The sequence below is a fragment of the Micromys minutus genome (genome assembly GCF_963924665.1).
Source record: "Micromys minutus genome assembly, chromosome: 7".
In the NCBI taxonomy this organism is placed as follows: domain Eukaryota; kingdom Metazoa; phylum Chordata; class Mammalia; order Rodentia; family Muridae; genus Micromys; species Micromys minutus.
Window position 1 is genome coordinate 50187701 of NC_137976.1, and position 11595 is coordinate 50199295.

Genomic DNA, 11595 nt, shown 5'->3' on the forward strand with positions numbered 1-11595 from the left:
TGACCTCAAATCAGAGATCTGCCTGCCTCTTGACTCTCAAGCACTGAGATTAAAGACAAACATCCCTCATGAGATGAACTGATATTCTTTAAATGTTATTTATCTAGTTTTTAATTAATTTATTTTTGAGACAGGGTTTCTCTGTAACTTTGGCTGTCCTGGAACTCACTCTGTAGACCTTGAAGTCACAGAGATCCACCTGCCTCTGACTCCTGAGTGCTGGGATTAAATGTGCCACCGCCATGAGAGAGAAAATGAACTGATATTTATTTACTTATTAATTTTTGAGACAATTGAGAATTCCTTCAGTGGGGCAGCTCTGCTCCTGACCTCTGACACTCACCTCTTTTGTTCCCCCTGCAGTGGCTCAGTTCCAGATTGCCTTGCTTGGAGGGACCATGGCCGCCCTGCTGGGACTCATTTGCTTAATGATCACAGGGGTGACTGTACTGGCTAGAAAGGTAAGGGATAGGACATAGCTTGTCTCTGTCCCCATCACCCCATTCTCTCTCTCTCTCTCTCTCTCTCTCTCTCTCTCTCTCTCTCTCTCTCTCTCTCTCTCTCTCTCTCTCTCTCACACACACACACACACACACACACACACACACGTGACTTCTGATTTCCTTTCTACTCAGAAAGCTGCTCAGGCAATCTCTGCCCTTTTTCCTTGTGCCTTTTCATGGTTCTTGTCCTGCGGTTTAATGCACTTACTATTTTGTGTTCGTCCTGGTCCCTCCTCCAGGCTGCAAGCTTCCAGAAGGACACACCTAAACTTTGCCCATCTTTCTGTCTCACACAGTTGCTAGTTGCTGCCTGTCCTTTTAGCCACTGCTCTGAGAGTTTGCCTACTTTGAGTTTGGTGTATCAGAGAGGTTGTGTGTTGGGTGCTGAGCCTTTTGTAGTTCCTTTAATCTTCACAACCCATTGGCTGCACTGGGCCTCCCTATATTACTGTAGGTTGAGAAATCAGCATTTCAGGTTTGGGGAGTCGAAAGCACATAGCAAAATCAGACAATTACTGTCTTGAGTTTAAGAGGCCATTGGCTGAAAGAGTGGGGTTAGGGGAACTGGAGGAAGGATTTTAGGTTTTACCTGGGAACTAACTGCATGATTTTAAGCTCCTTACTTAACTTTTCAAGGTCTGCACTGCTTTGTATGTAAGATACATACTGCTTTGTATGTACGGTTCTGTCCTATATCACAGAGTTGTGATTCATGGCTGTCAGGCGTCAGACGTTCTCAGTAATGCTTGCTGTGTGGTAAGCTGGTAGCTACTGACTGGGATGCGCTAAAACACTGTCAGTCCTTTTTGGTCTGGGTGTCTTGGTCCTTTAAGCCGGCCCAGCTCATCCACTTCAATTCACTACGAAAACATTTTAGGGGACGCAGCCTGTGATGTGTACACTGTTTTCCACTTTCCTGAAATTTTGCGTGCTTTCTCTTCCACTGTGTTCCCCAGGCTTACTCTCAAGGTTAGATGCTTGGGACTGGTAGCCATGATGTCTGTGGAGTAAAAGATGCCTTATTCTTGGCTTTTAAAAGATTTATTTATTTGTTTATATATATTATATTTTAACTTTAATACATATTAGACTTATATACATTGTATTTTAATTTGTATATATTGAATACATATTGAAATTAAAATATAATCACATTGTTTCCCCTTCCCTATCTTCCCATTTGCCACCCCCATTTTCTTTAATTCCTTAGTTTCACCCTGTTCCCCTCTTTGTCTCTAATTGTTGATACATACATTCCTGAGTCTATAAACACAACCAGGTCAATTGGCAGGTTACTTGTATATAGATGATTCAGGGCTGACCACTGGTATTTAGATTTATATACCTTATGTATATGAGTGTTTTGCCTGCATATATCTATGTGCAGCAGGAGTGAAGCCCATGGAAGTCAGAGGAGGGTATCGGGTCCCCTGGAACTAGAATTACAGATGTCTGAGCCACCATGTGGGTGCCAGGCATTGAACAAGAACAAGCGCCTTAGCTGCTGAGCCATCTCTGCTGCTCCCACAGATGCTGTACTTTTCCCTTTAAATTGTTTACTTTGCTGTTTCTTGAAGGCTCACTTTATTATATAGAAAACAACTATTTGTTAGGGGTATATTCTGGTATTCTTTTGGCAGTTTTATTAGGCATTACAAGTTTTACCTGGACTTATCAAGTTCCTCTATACAAATGCTAATCAATTAGTGTTCTATAACCTCCTGGAAAATGCAAGAACCTTCTATCAGATCCGCTCCTCTTGTCCTTCCACCTCCATTGCCTCACCATCACCCTGTTGCTTGTGATCCTTCTGAGTCCACATGGCTCCAGGTCTGCCCCTCTGCCCACTCTCCTCTCTGGCCTCACCGTCCTGGCTTCTAGCTGCCATTTTCCTTCTGCCTGAGGACCATCCTGCAGTGTCCCTGCATGCGGGCCGGCGAAGGCAAAACTTTAATATGTCTTTGTTGCTGTTGTTCACCTAAAACGTGTTTACCCCACGGCTAGACACATGGTATGTGTGGTTTACTAAGGGTAGGGTCTCGTGCTGGCCAGTACTTTTAGCACATGGAAAATATTATCCCCGTGCCCAACTACATAAAAAAAATTCTTTTTTGGAAACTGGGTTTTATTCTTACTTCTTTAAAATGCCTTTTCTTCTTCTTGTTCTTTTAACATTTTCTGTCTTTAGTTTTCAGCATTTGTACAATGATATAATTAGATGTCATTATCTTTGTATTTATTCTGTATAGGGTTTGGATTAAGTGGTTTTTTTTTGGTCTGTGGTTTGATGGATTTTGTCAGTTTGTGGGTCAGTCCTGGCCATTTCTCTTTATATATTCCTTCTCTATTCTTGCTCTGTCCTCCTTCTGGACCTCTTGTTGCAGGGACTTCCGATGCTTCCCTTTTTTTCCATATGGCTCCTACTCTTTTTTATATTTTCTGCCTGTTCATATCTCCGTGTTTTGTAGTGGGTCTTTTCTTCTAGCTAACCTTACAGGTTACCAAGCATCTCCTTTATGTATCTATCCTTTGTTTAAATAGTTTGTCGCCTGTCAAAACTCCCAACCTGTATTTATGAGTTAGTTTGAAGTCTGTTCCTGATAATCCTACTAATTATACCATCCCTGGGTCTTTTCTATATTTTTTTATTGTCTATTGTTACTTGATTATCAGTCATATGTTCTTCTCTTGCCTGTTAGTTTTTATGGTGTGCTGGACATTCTCCATGAAAAACTGCAGCCTCTTCCTCCACACAGCCCTTTGCAGCCCACAGGTGGCTATTGTCTGGTATGAGCAATCCTAGGTCACCTGAATTAAATCAGTGATGATGGGTTGACATTCTTTCTTTATTTTTGTGATGAACTACCTGACAGGAGCAGCTCAGGGTGGGGGGGCTTATTTTGACCTATCGTTTGGAGGTACAGTCCATCATGACAGGGAAGGTGCAGACGGCAGCAGGGTTGTGAGCTGGCTGGTTACATCCAGGAAGTGAAGCCACATGGCTGTTAGTACTCAACTCCCTTTCTCACCTGGGTCCTGGAGTAGAATAACATAGGAAAGACCAATGGTTAAATATTGATTGTCGATTCACTTAGTCACCACTTGTAATGTCAAGCATGACATCACTCGCTACCTGGAACATAACGGCTTGGAGAAATAGCTGAAACAATGGGCCATTTCCCTTAAGAAGCTGCTGACTGCCTCATACACGTCTGTAAAAGCCTGGTTGCTTGCTCACCCCACCTTGTAGCTTTAGAGTATAAAAAAAGAATACAAACTGGACTCAGGACAGGGGCCTTCAGGAGTTGTCCTGGTGTCTGTCCACTGGGACATCTCTCTGTCACTCTTGCTGGTGTCGAAGCCCTTATTCCAGAAGAGATTCCCGAAAGTGTTCTATCAATGTTCAGGGCAGGTCCTCACATCTTGTTCAGACCCACTGGAATACCATATTGATACACCCAGAAGTTTATCTAAATCCATCGGAGAAACAATGAAATCAGCCATCAGTGAGGCTATAGGGCTGCTTTGCACTCCCGTGGTGTGTGTGGTCTTTGAGATTGTCACTGAAAGGGAAGGCCTTGCAGTGGTTTTGTTTGTTTGTTTCCTCAAAGGTTCCCTTCCATGCTGGCTTCTGAATTCTAATATTAGTTTCTCTGTCCAGAGACTCTGTATAGGTTATCTGCCTTACAGTAGGTAAGCTACACCCAAATCCTGCTTCAAAAATCAAACAAAATAATACAGAGCGATTTCCTCCTCTGCCCCAGCCACCACCTCCCCCAACCTGGATCTCCCTATGTAACGCAGGCAAGCCTGGAACCCTCCTGCCCTAGCTTCCTGGGTGTTGGGATTACAGGCATGAGCCACCACAACTGGCCCAAAGTGCATCTCCTCACCAGGCATGTTCCACTGGGTCTTCCTCCCAGTCCAAAGATGGAAAATTATTCACTCATCTGGCAGGTATCTTATTTCTTCAAACATTTCCTAATATTTCATCTATTTTCCCCTTTCTCTCTTTTATGTGTATATGTGTACGTGGTGTATATGTGTGCGTTCATGTTCAAATGTGGGTATATGTATCTCCATGCTTGAGCATGCACGTGTGTGCACTTGAACCTGTGTGTATGTTTGTGTGTGTGTGCACGCACATGTGTGTAGAGGCCAGAGGTGAAATCAGGGGTCTTTCTTGGTTTCTCTCCACCTTAAATATTGAGGCAAGGCTTTTCCCTATTTCAACTAGTCTAGCTAGGCGTCTTGCTCGAAGGATCTGTTGTCGTACCTTGAAGAATTAGTGGTTGTGGGAGATTTTTCAAATGCATTTTCCTTTGCATAGGTGCTGGGGATCTGAGCGCCACCTGCTGAGCCATCTCTCCATCTATGTCTTTACCGGCTCTCAAATGAAGGATAGGTTCAAATCAGCAGAGGACTTTCTATTTTTGATGTCATATTTCTTATCTTCGTTCTATGATTGACTCTGAAGTACAGATTCAGCTGGCCTACTTTCTTTGCCTCTTGGTTCTGTTGGGTCAAGCCCACTGCTGAGTTCTATCCTCCTCACTTCCAACACCCCCTTGTCCCCCCAGACCCTAGTTACCAAGCCCTGGCCAGCACCCACCTTCTGCCTGTCTGGGCCCTGGCCAGGCCTAGCCAGAGAGCATTAGATCAGGGCTGATTGAGGAGAAACTGTTCTCTGCCTTGTTCCCTTTCACTCAGTCTTGAGAGTTCTCATCACCTTTTGTTCTATCAGATGGAGACCCCACTCTGTTTTTCTTTTCTTTCTAATTTAATCTTGACTTTTAAATCCCATGAAGAGCTTTCTCTGGGCCTCAGTTGGAAGGAACTGTACAGATTGCCAGCGTAATGGTCTCCATGGAGTTCACAGCTCTTCCTTATGCACGGACTTAGTTGTGGAACTCCTGTTCTGACCCCATTCTCCATAGCTGTGTTGTTACCTCTCCTGCTTCTGGAGTTATATGTCTTCATACTGATTGTAAAAGTTGGACTGACTTTCGCCTCATCTTCTAGTTCTTAAACTCTGCCGGTTTTCTGTGCTGATAAGACTGCTGCCTGCTCCTGCCTATCAATAACAAGGATACAGACAGGAATAATAAATACACCATGATGGATTTCAAATACATTCAGTCTTCAGACCTGATCCATAAATGAAGAGAACCCAGGGTTCAAGTGCGTCACCTTAATCTTCTCTCATTGAGAAGGCACTGGAATGAAGGTTGGAGAGATGTTTTGGCAGCAGAGGCAAAGCTGCATTCCCTACAGTGATGTGCAGATCGCTCACATCTGTCACACAGTCTCCCCTGCTTAGTTCCCTGAGCACTTCATGGATCCTGCTAACTCAATCCCAAAGGAACCAAACAGGTTCTGGCGGTTAGAAAAAGTTCCGATTGCTCTGGAAAGTCACCTAAGGCCTTATAGGATTGTGCCCAATTTATCTGTAAGAATCTTTATTGTACTGTGGTTCATCCATTCTCTTCCTGGTTCTGAGATGAATGCCATGGCTGCTGACCTACCTGATTCCCAGAGAAGTGGCCACTGACCTTCTGTTACTATGCAGAACTGGCCATACAGGGAGAAAGGTGGCCAGGATATGACCGCAGCTATGGGATGAGGCTGGTTATCCATAGTATTTTCTTTTCTGTCATTTCTGTCATTGCCGGAATAACAGGCATAATTATGAAATGGGACATCCAAGAGAAGACGAGTACAGAAGTGGTCCACCGGAGGAAAGAGGTAACCAGAATAACAGCTTACCTTTGAGCTGCCACTGGGAGGGTGGCTGGTGAACAGATGGCTTCTGCCATTGCCAGCATCCTTCAGCTCTGGAACAAAGGGTTAGTGGTCCTGAAGACACAAAGAATATATGTGTCTACTAAGGATGTAAGGCTGCTTAATTTTCATGTCATGTGCCCAGACTAACTTTGGTCATAATGGAGACTGAGAAAGAGAAGAAGGCCAGAGCTCTCAATTCCAGGTGCTCCCCCATGTACATGGTACCACTCACTGGCTCTCTCTTTGACACCCTCCTTGTTGCCTGTCTTGCCTTCATCCTTTCTGCTGCTATCTTGTAGTCTGGAAACAGTCTTTAAGGCTCACTTGCTTCTTGTGCAAAACATTATTCAAGGTATGATCAGAGAACACATAGTTCTCTGGAACTGGGTTGTTCACAGATACTTTAGTATGGATCTAGAGAAAACATAAGGAAACCATGAAGAGGAAGGTAGCCATGTGAGTATTTAGGAGGAGAGATGAGAGAGTGGCTGCTGGAACTTGGAAGGGGAGGATCATATAGATGGGTCACATTGAGAAGTGCTGTCACCTTCAAGTGAGGGTCACAACCAGTTCAAGGCCCACCCTGCATGAACTGTAGGAGAATACATACTTTCTTCTCACTCTCTGTTCCTTCATTCCCTTGTGGTTCTACATGGATGCCAAGTGAGCCCCCTGGTACGGAGCATGCAATGCAGTCTTCTTGCAGTAAAGAAGATGACAAAGGTTGAGACTGGGATTAAATATGCTATATCTATGTAGTACTGTTCCTGGACCTGAAAACTGGATAAAACATCTAGACTTTTCATAAGGATGGTTGGCTTTAGACTTCACTCAAGTATTCTTTGTAGTATTTGAATGTGTATATGTAAGTACACACATACACACACACACACACACACACACACACGGACCAACATAATTCTATTGTAGGTGATCTATCTATATATGTATATTATCTTAGGATCACTGTGCTATATGAGTCATTTTAAGATCCCCATGGGTCAGGTCTTCTTAGTTCACATCATTGTAGCTGTATCTACTTTGTTTCTTAAACACAGTCCTCTTATTTCTACTCTTTTGAGGTCCCCTTATCCTGGTTGTTGCTAAGGATCCCGTTCTGCAGGAGCATCTCCTACTTTGGCATCAGTCTGCAGAGGAGAGACTCTGTGAAAGCCAGTGATGGCTGGCTCTACCCTTGCCTCTGGCCTTTCTCACTATCCTCCCTCTGAGAACCCAGGTCGCTCAAATCAGACTTTTCACTCCTGCTATAAACTAGTGGCTCCTGAGAATGATGCTAAAAGGCAGCCTATAAGGACAGGTGACAGGGGTGACTCTGATATTCCTTCCACTACATAATTTCAGAAATCCATCACTTTATTATATTGGCTCCTTTAGGACAGATGCAGAGAACACCTCTTGTTCTTGGGTGGGAGGAAGCATGTATTCATGTGTGTATGTTATTTGCCAGTCAAATATTGTGAAAAGTTATTTGTGTCAGATACTGGTCAATGACTCTGACTCTCCTACTGTCCACTGTTCTTTCTCCTCACATGCTACTAGAAAGCAATGTTTGTCCCAAGAAGACTTGGTTGCAATTTCTGTAACTTCACTTGGTTCTCTAGGACAATGTTAGAACATTAATCTCAGGCCTATTTTTTTTTACACTGGTTACAATTATAGAGTCTCCATGTAGGGTAGAATGGAAATGGAACAGCTTAGGGACCCGTCTAAGGAATATTTGCATTTCCCAGAGGACTTTTAGAGCTGAAAATAGTCTTAAAATTAAAAAGAAAGAGTGGCCAGCCTTACCAAGAGTGAGAATAAGAACACACAAGCACAAAAAGTCATAATTAGCTCTTTGAGAAATAATTGAATATTCCTATTAAAAATGGATTGCATTGTGTATCAAGGGATGTCAGAGTCCTTTTAAACACAACACCATCATGAGCTTTAACAGCCATTCCCTTCATCTTAATCTTTAGCTACTTCTACTGAGAGAAATGGGAGTTGGGAGACCAGTGGCTTGGGTATATCCTTCTAAGACTCCTGTGTCTCTCAGTAGCCAACTCCTCGAGGCCTGTAGTGACCCATCATCCTTAGTTTTTTTAATTTCTTCATTGTACACACCTACAACATTCTTATAACTTCCCTTCCCCACCTCCTTGCCTATACGGGTGCACAGTTGGGCTTGGCACCAATAGGGTGGCATTTTTCTGTCTTGGAAGCAAAGGGTGTGGTAAAGAAAAGTTCTGTGTGCCTTGGTTGCTCCAATTTCCAAGTTTCTGGCTCTTTGTAAATTTTGTCAATCAAATATATAAAGTGGATGAATGACATACATTACAGCAGCTGCCAATAAGACTGAGAGAATGTCAAAAGTTCCAAATGTTATCACACACTTCTGCCACCCTACTTGTGGCTGATGTTCTCTGGTTTCCCTGTATTATCACAACCCTCAAGTGTGACACCCTAACATGGATTCTATTGTTGGCATCAATGAATGATTCCATTGCTCTGTCTGGTCTCAATGAATGCAAGGTTTTGTTTTTTGGCTGTGATATTATACTTTGAATTGGAAAATTAAATTATTTTATATGTGAATGTATTAAAAATGTGTGTGTGTGTGTGTGTGTGTCCATGTGTATCCAACTGGGCATGCGTGTCTATTTCAGTTCTAAGACATATATAGATTGAACGTCTAATATGGGTTCTGAGATTACAAAGAGAAACAGCATTATCCTTAGGGAACTTGGACACTGGAGCCTGGTGAAAGCAGAAAAGTAGACCAGTTGGCCTTCATATATATATATGTATGTATATGTATATATATATATATATACATATACATACATACATATATATGTATATATATATATACACATTACACACACACACACACATACACACACACACACACACACACACACACACACACACATATATATATATATATATATATATATATATATGAATAATTTGTTAGAGTGACTTAGAGGCTGCAGTCCAGCTAGTTTGACAGTGGCAGTCTATCAATGGAAAGTAAAAGAATTGTAGTTGTTTAGTCCAAGGCTGGATGTTTCTGCTGGTCTCCAGCGTACAGAATTCCAGAGAAGTGGGTCTAAGGTCGATGGAGGAATGGACTTTCTAGGAAGAATTAAGAACCATCAGGCAAAGAGAAAGATCTTTCTCCTTCCATGTCCTTTATAAAGGTTGTCACCAGAAGGAGAGGCCCAGATTAAAGGTAGATCATTTCTATCTCAAAATATCTGGATTAAAAGTGGGTCTTCCTACTTCAAACGATTTAATTAAGGAAAAACCCCTGACACACATACATAGTCATTTGGGTTTTATTCTTGCTGTAGTCAAGTTGACAACTAAGAATAGCCATCAGAGGTGTTATGGGTGATTGGAACTCCCATATATCTGAAAGGTCTGTGCTTTTTAGCCAGCAGGAGGAATGTGGACAGGAGCAGATTGGGGAGTCGGGCCCAGTGGTTGTCATGAAGTTAAGTTGAGTTCAAACTTGCTGTGGTTCTCTTCACAGGCCATGCTGAGTAGGTGGACAAACAGGCCTGGAGCTCACTGCAGAGCCTGGGCTACCTGCTGAATCTTTAGAGGTTAGGTCTTGTTTGGAGTCCATAGTAGATGAGCTAGACTCAGAGGGTGGAGAGAAAGCAGAGGGCAAAATCCTGAGTAACCTGTTGGCTTGGAAAGCCAATGTACAAAGAGAAAAGGGCTAGGCTGGCTGAAGATGGGCACTGAAGGGAGGAGGAGGGTGGAGAGAAAATGGGGTGTACAGACAGCAAAGATAAGGAAGAAATGAACAGTGTATCTGCAGTGAGGAGAAGGAAAGAGAGCTAGAAGCAAGACACATTTGTGGTTAAGAGAACAGGAAATAAGGGCTGCAGTGTGGCCCATTAGCTTCATTACAGTCATTACTACTGACAGTGAGTTATATGGAAAAGGGGAAGTAGACTCAAAGCCCCACCCCTAATCAAGAAGCTATTTGCAATTGATACCAGTTTTATCCAAGGGAGTGACTCTGGGTTTATATCAACTACATGCCAAAACAGATCCCATGTCCAGAAATAGCTGACCAACATGAAATGAATTCTATGGTTTTTATTGCATACTTTTTGCTTGAGTTTGATTTTTTTTTTTTTGTCTTAATTATTTTTGTTTGTTTTGAAAAAGAGAGAGAAAAAACTTGAGTGGATACAGAGATGGAGAAAAGCTGGAAGGAGGTGAAAGAGGGAAAAGAATAAGATCAAAATAGATTATATGAGAATCTTAGAAAAGCTACAACAAAGTTGGAAAATTAAGGGCTAAGGGCTAAGGATTGTGTACTGATAAGAATACAAGTTTGCTTCTGGTGTGTGTGTGTGTGTGTGTGTGTGTGTGTGTGTGTGTGTGTGTGTGTGTGTGTGTGTTGCTGTAAGAAAGGCAGAGAGAAGGTTCTAACTGTGTCGTTTGTAAAGTATCTTTTGAATAACATTCCCATGTATTTACTCTGTTTAATCCTAGAAGAAGTCTATTAGAATGCATTCTATAGAAAGTGGTCTTGGGAGAACGGAAGCTGAGCCACAGGAATGGAGCCTCAGGATTCTCTCATCCTCGGGAGGCCCTGTCCAGACACAAGCTGCTCCTGCTGGTCCCTGTGGAGAGCAGGCAGAAGACGACTACGCTGACCCACAGGACTACTTTAATGTCTTGGGCTATAGAAGCCTAGAGAGCTTCATTGCTCTATCAAAAACTAGCTAATGAAAGCCCCCTCTCCTTCTCCCTCCACCCTCCCTCCCTCCCTCCCTTCCTCCTTCCCTCTCTGCCTCCCTCCCCCGACCCCCGGGTATATTTATGTCTGTGAGAATGAAAGGCATCTTCTTTTCAGGCCTCATTTCTTCCGCCCTTTTCTTCTGTTTCTCTGTGACAGACCCAAGGTTGATTATAAGTGGGATTTCTAACATTGATGTTTGTTTTATGCATATGAGAGTCCTGCATGTATGTGTGCCGTGTGTGGATGGTGTTTGCAGAGGTCAGAAGAGGGCATCGAGTCTCCTAGAACTGGAGTTAGAGACAGTTGTGAGCCATTGTATGGGTGCTAGGTAGGAATCCAATCCTGGTCTCCTGCAAGAACAGCGAGTGTTCTTCAAAGCTCTTTCCAGCCCGGAAACTTTTCTTTTTCTTTCTTCCTTCTTTCTTTCTTTCTTTTTTTTTCTTTTGAAAAGGTGAAAATAAAGCAACAAAAAGAAAATTCCCATTGCCCTTGGCTTTGAACTTAGAGATCTGAGCAGGTCCTCTGGTGGCCTTGAGA

At 42.9% G+C, this 11595-nt stretch overlaps 1 protein-coding gene across 1 annotated transcript in view; it reads left to right on the top strand.

Moving 5' to 3' along the window:
* TIGIT (T cell immunoreceptor with Ig and ITIM domains) overlaps positions 1 to 11045 on the top strand; it is a gene marked incomplete at both ends in the record, with an annotated part of 15282 nt that extends 4237 nt beyond the window's left edge. Inside the window, 2 exons of the mRNA XM_080919509.1 lie at positions 364 to 461; positions 10812 to 11045. Of these exons, the coding sequence (XP_080775635.1) occupies positions 364 to 461; positions 10812 to 11045 (332 nt within the window). The remainder of the gene's footprint in view (positions 1 to 363; positions 462 to 10811) is intronic.
* Between the last annotated feature and the right edge of the window lie 550 nt (positions 11046 to 11595).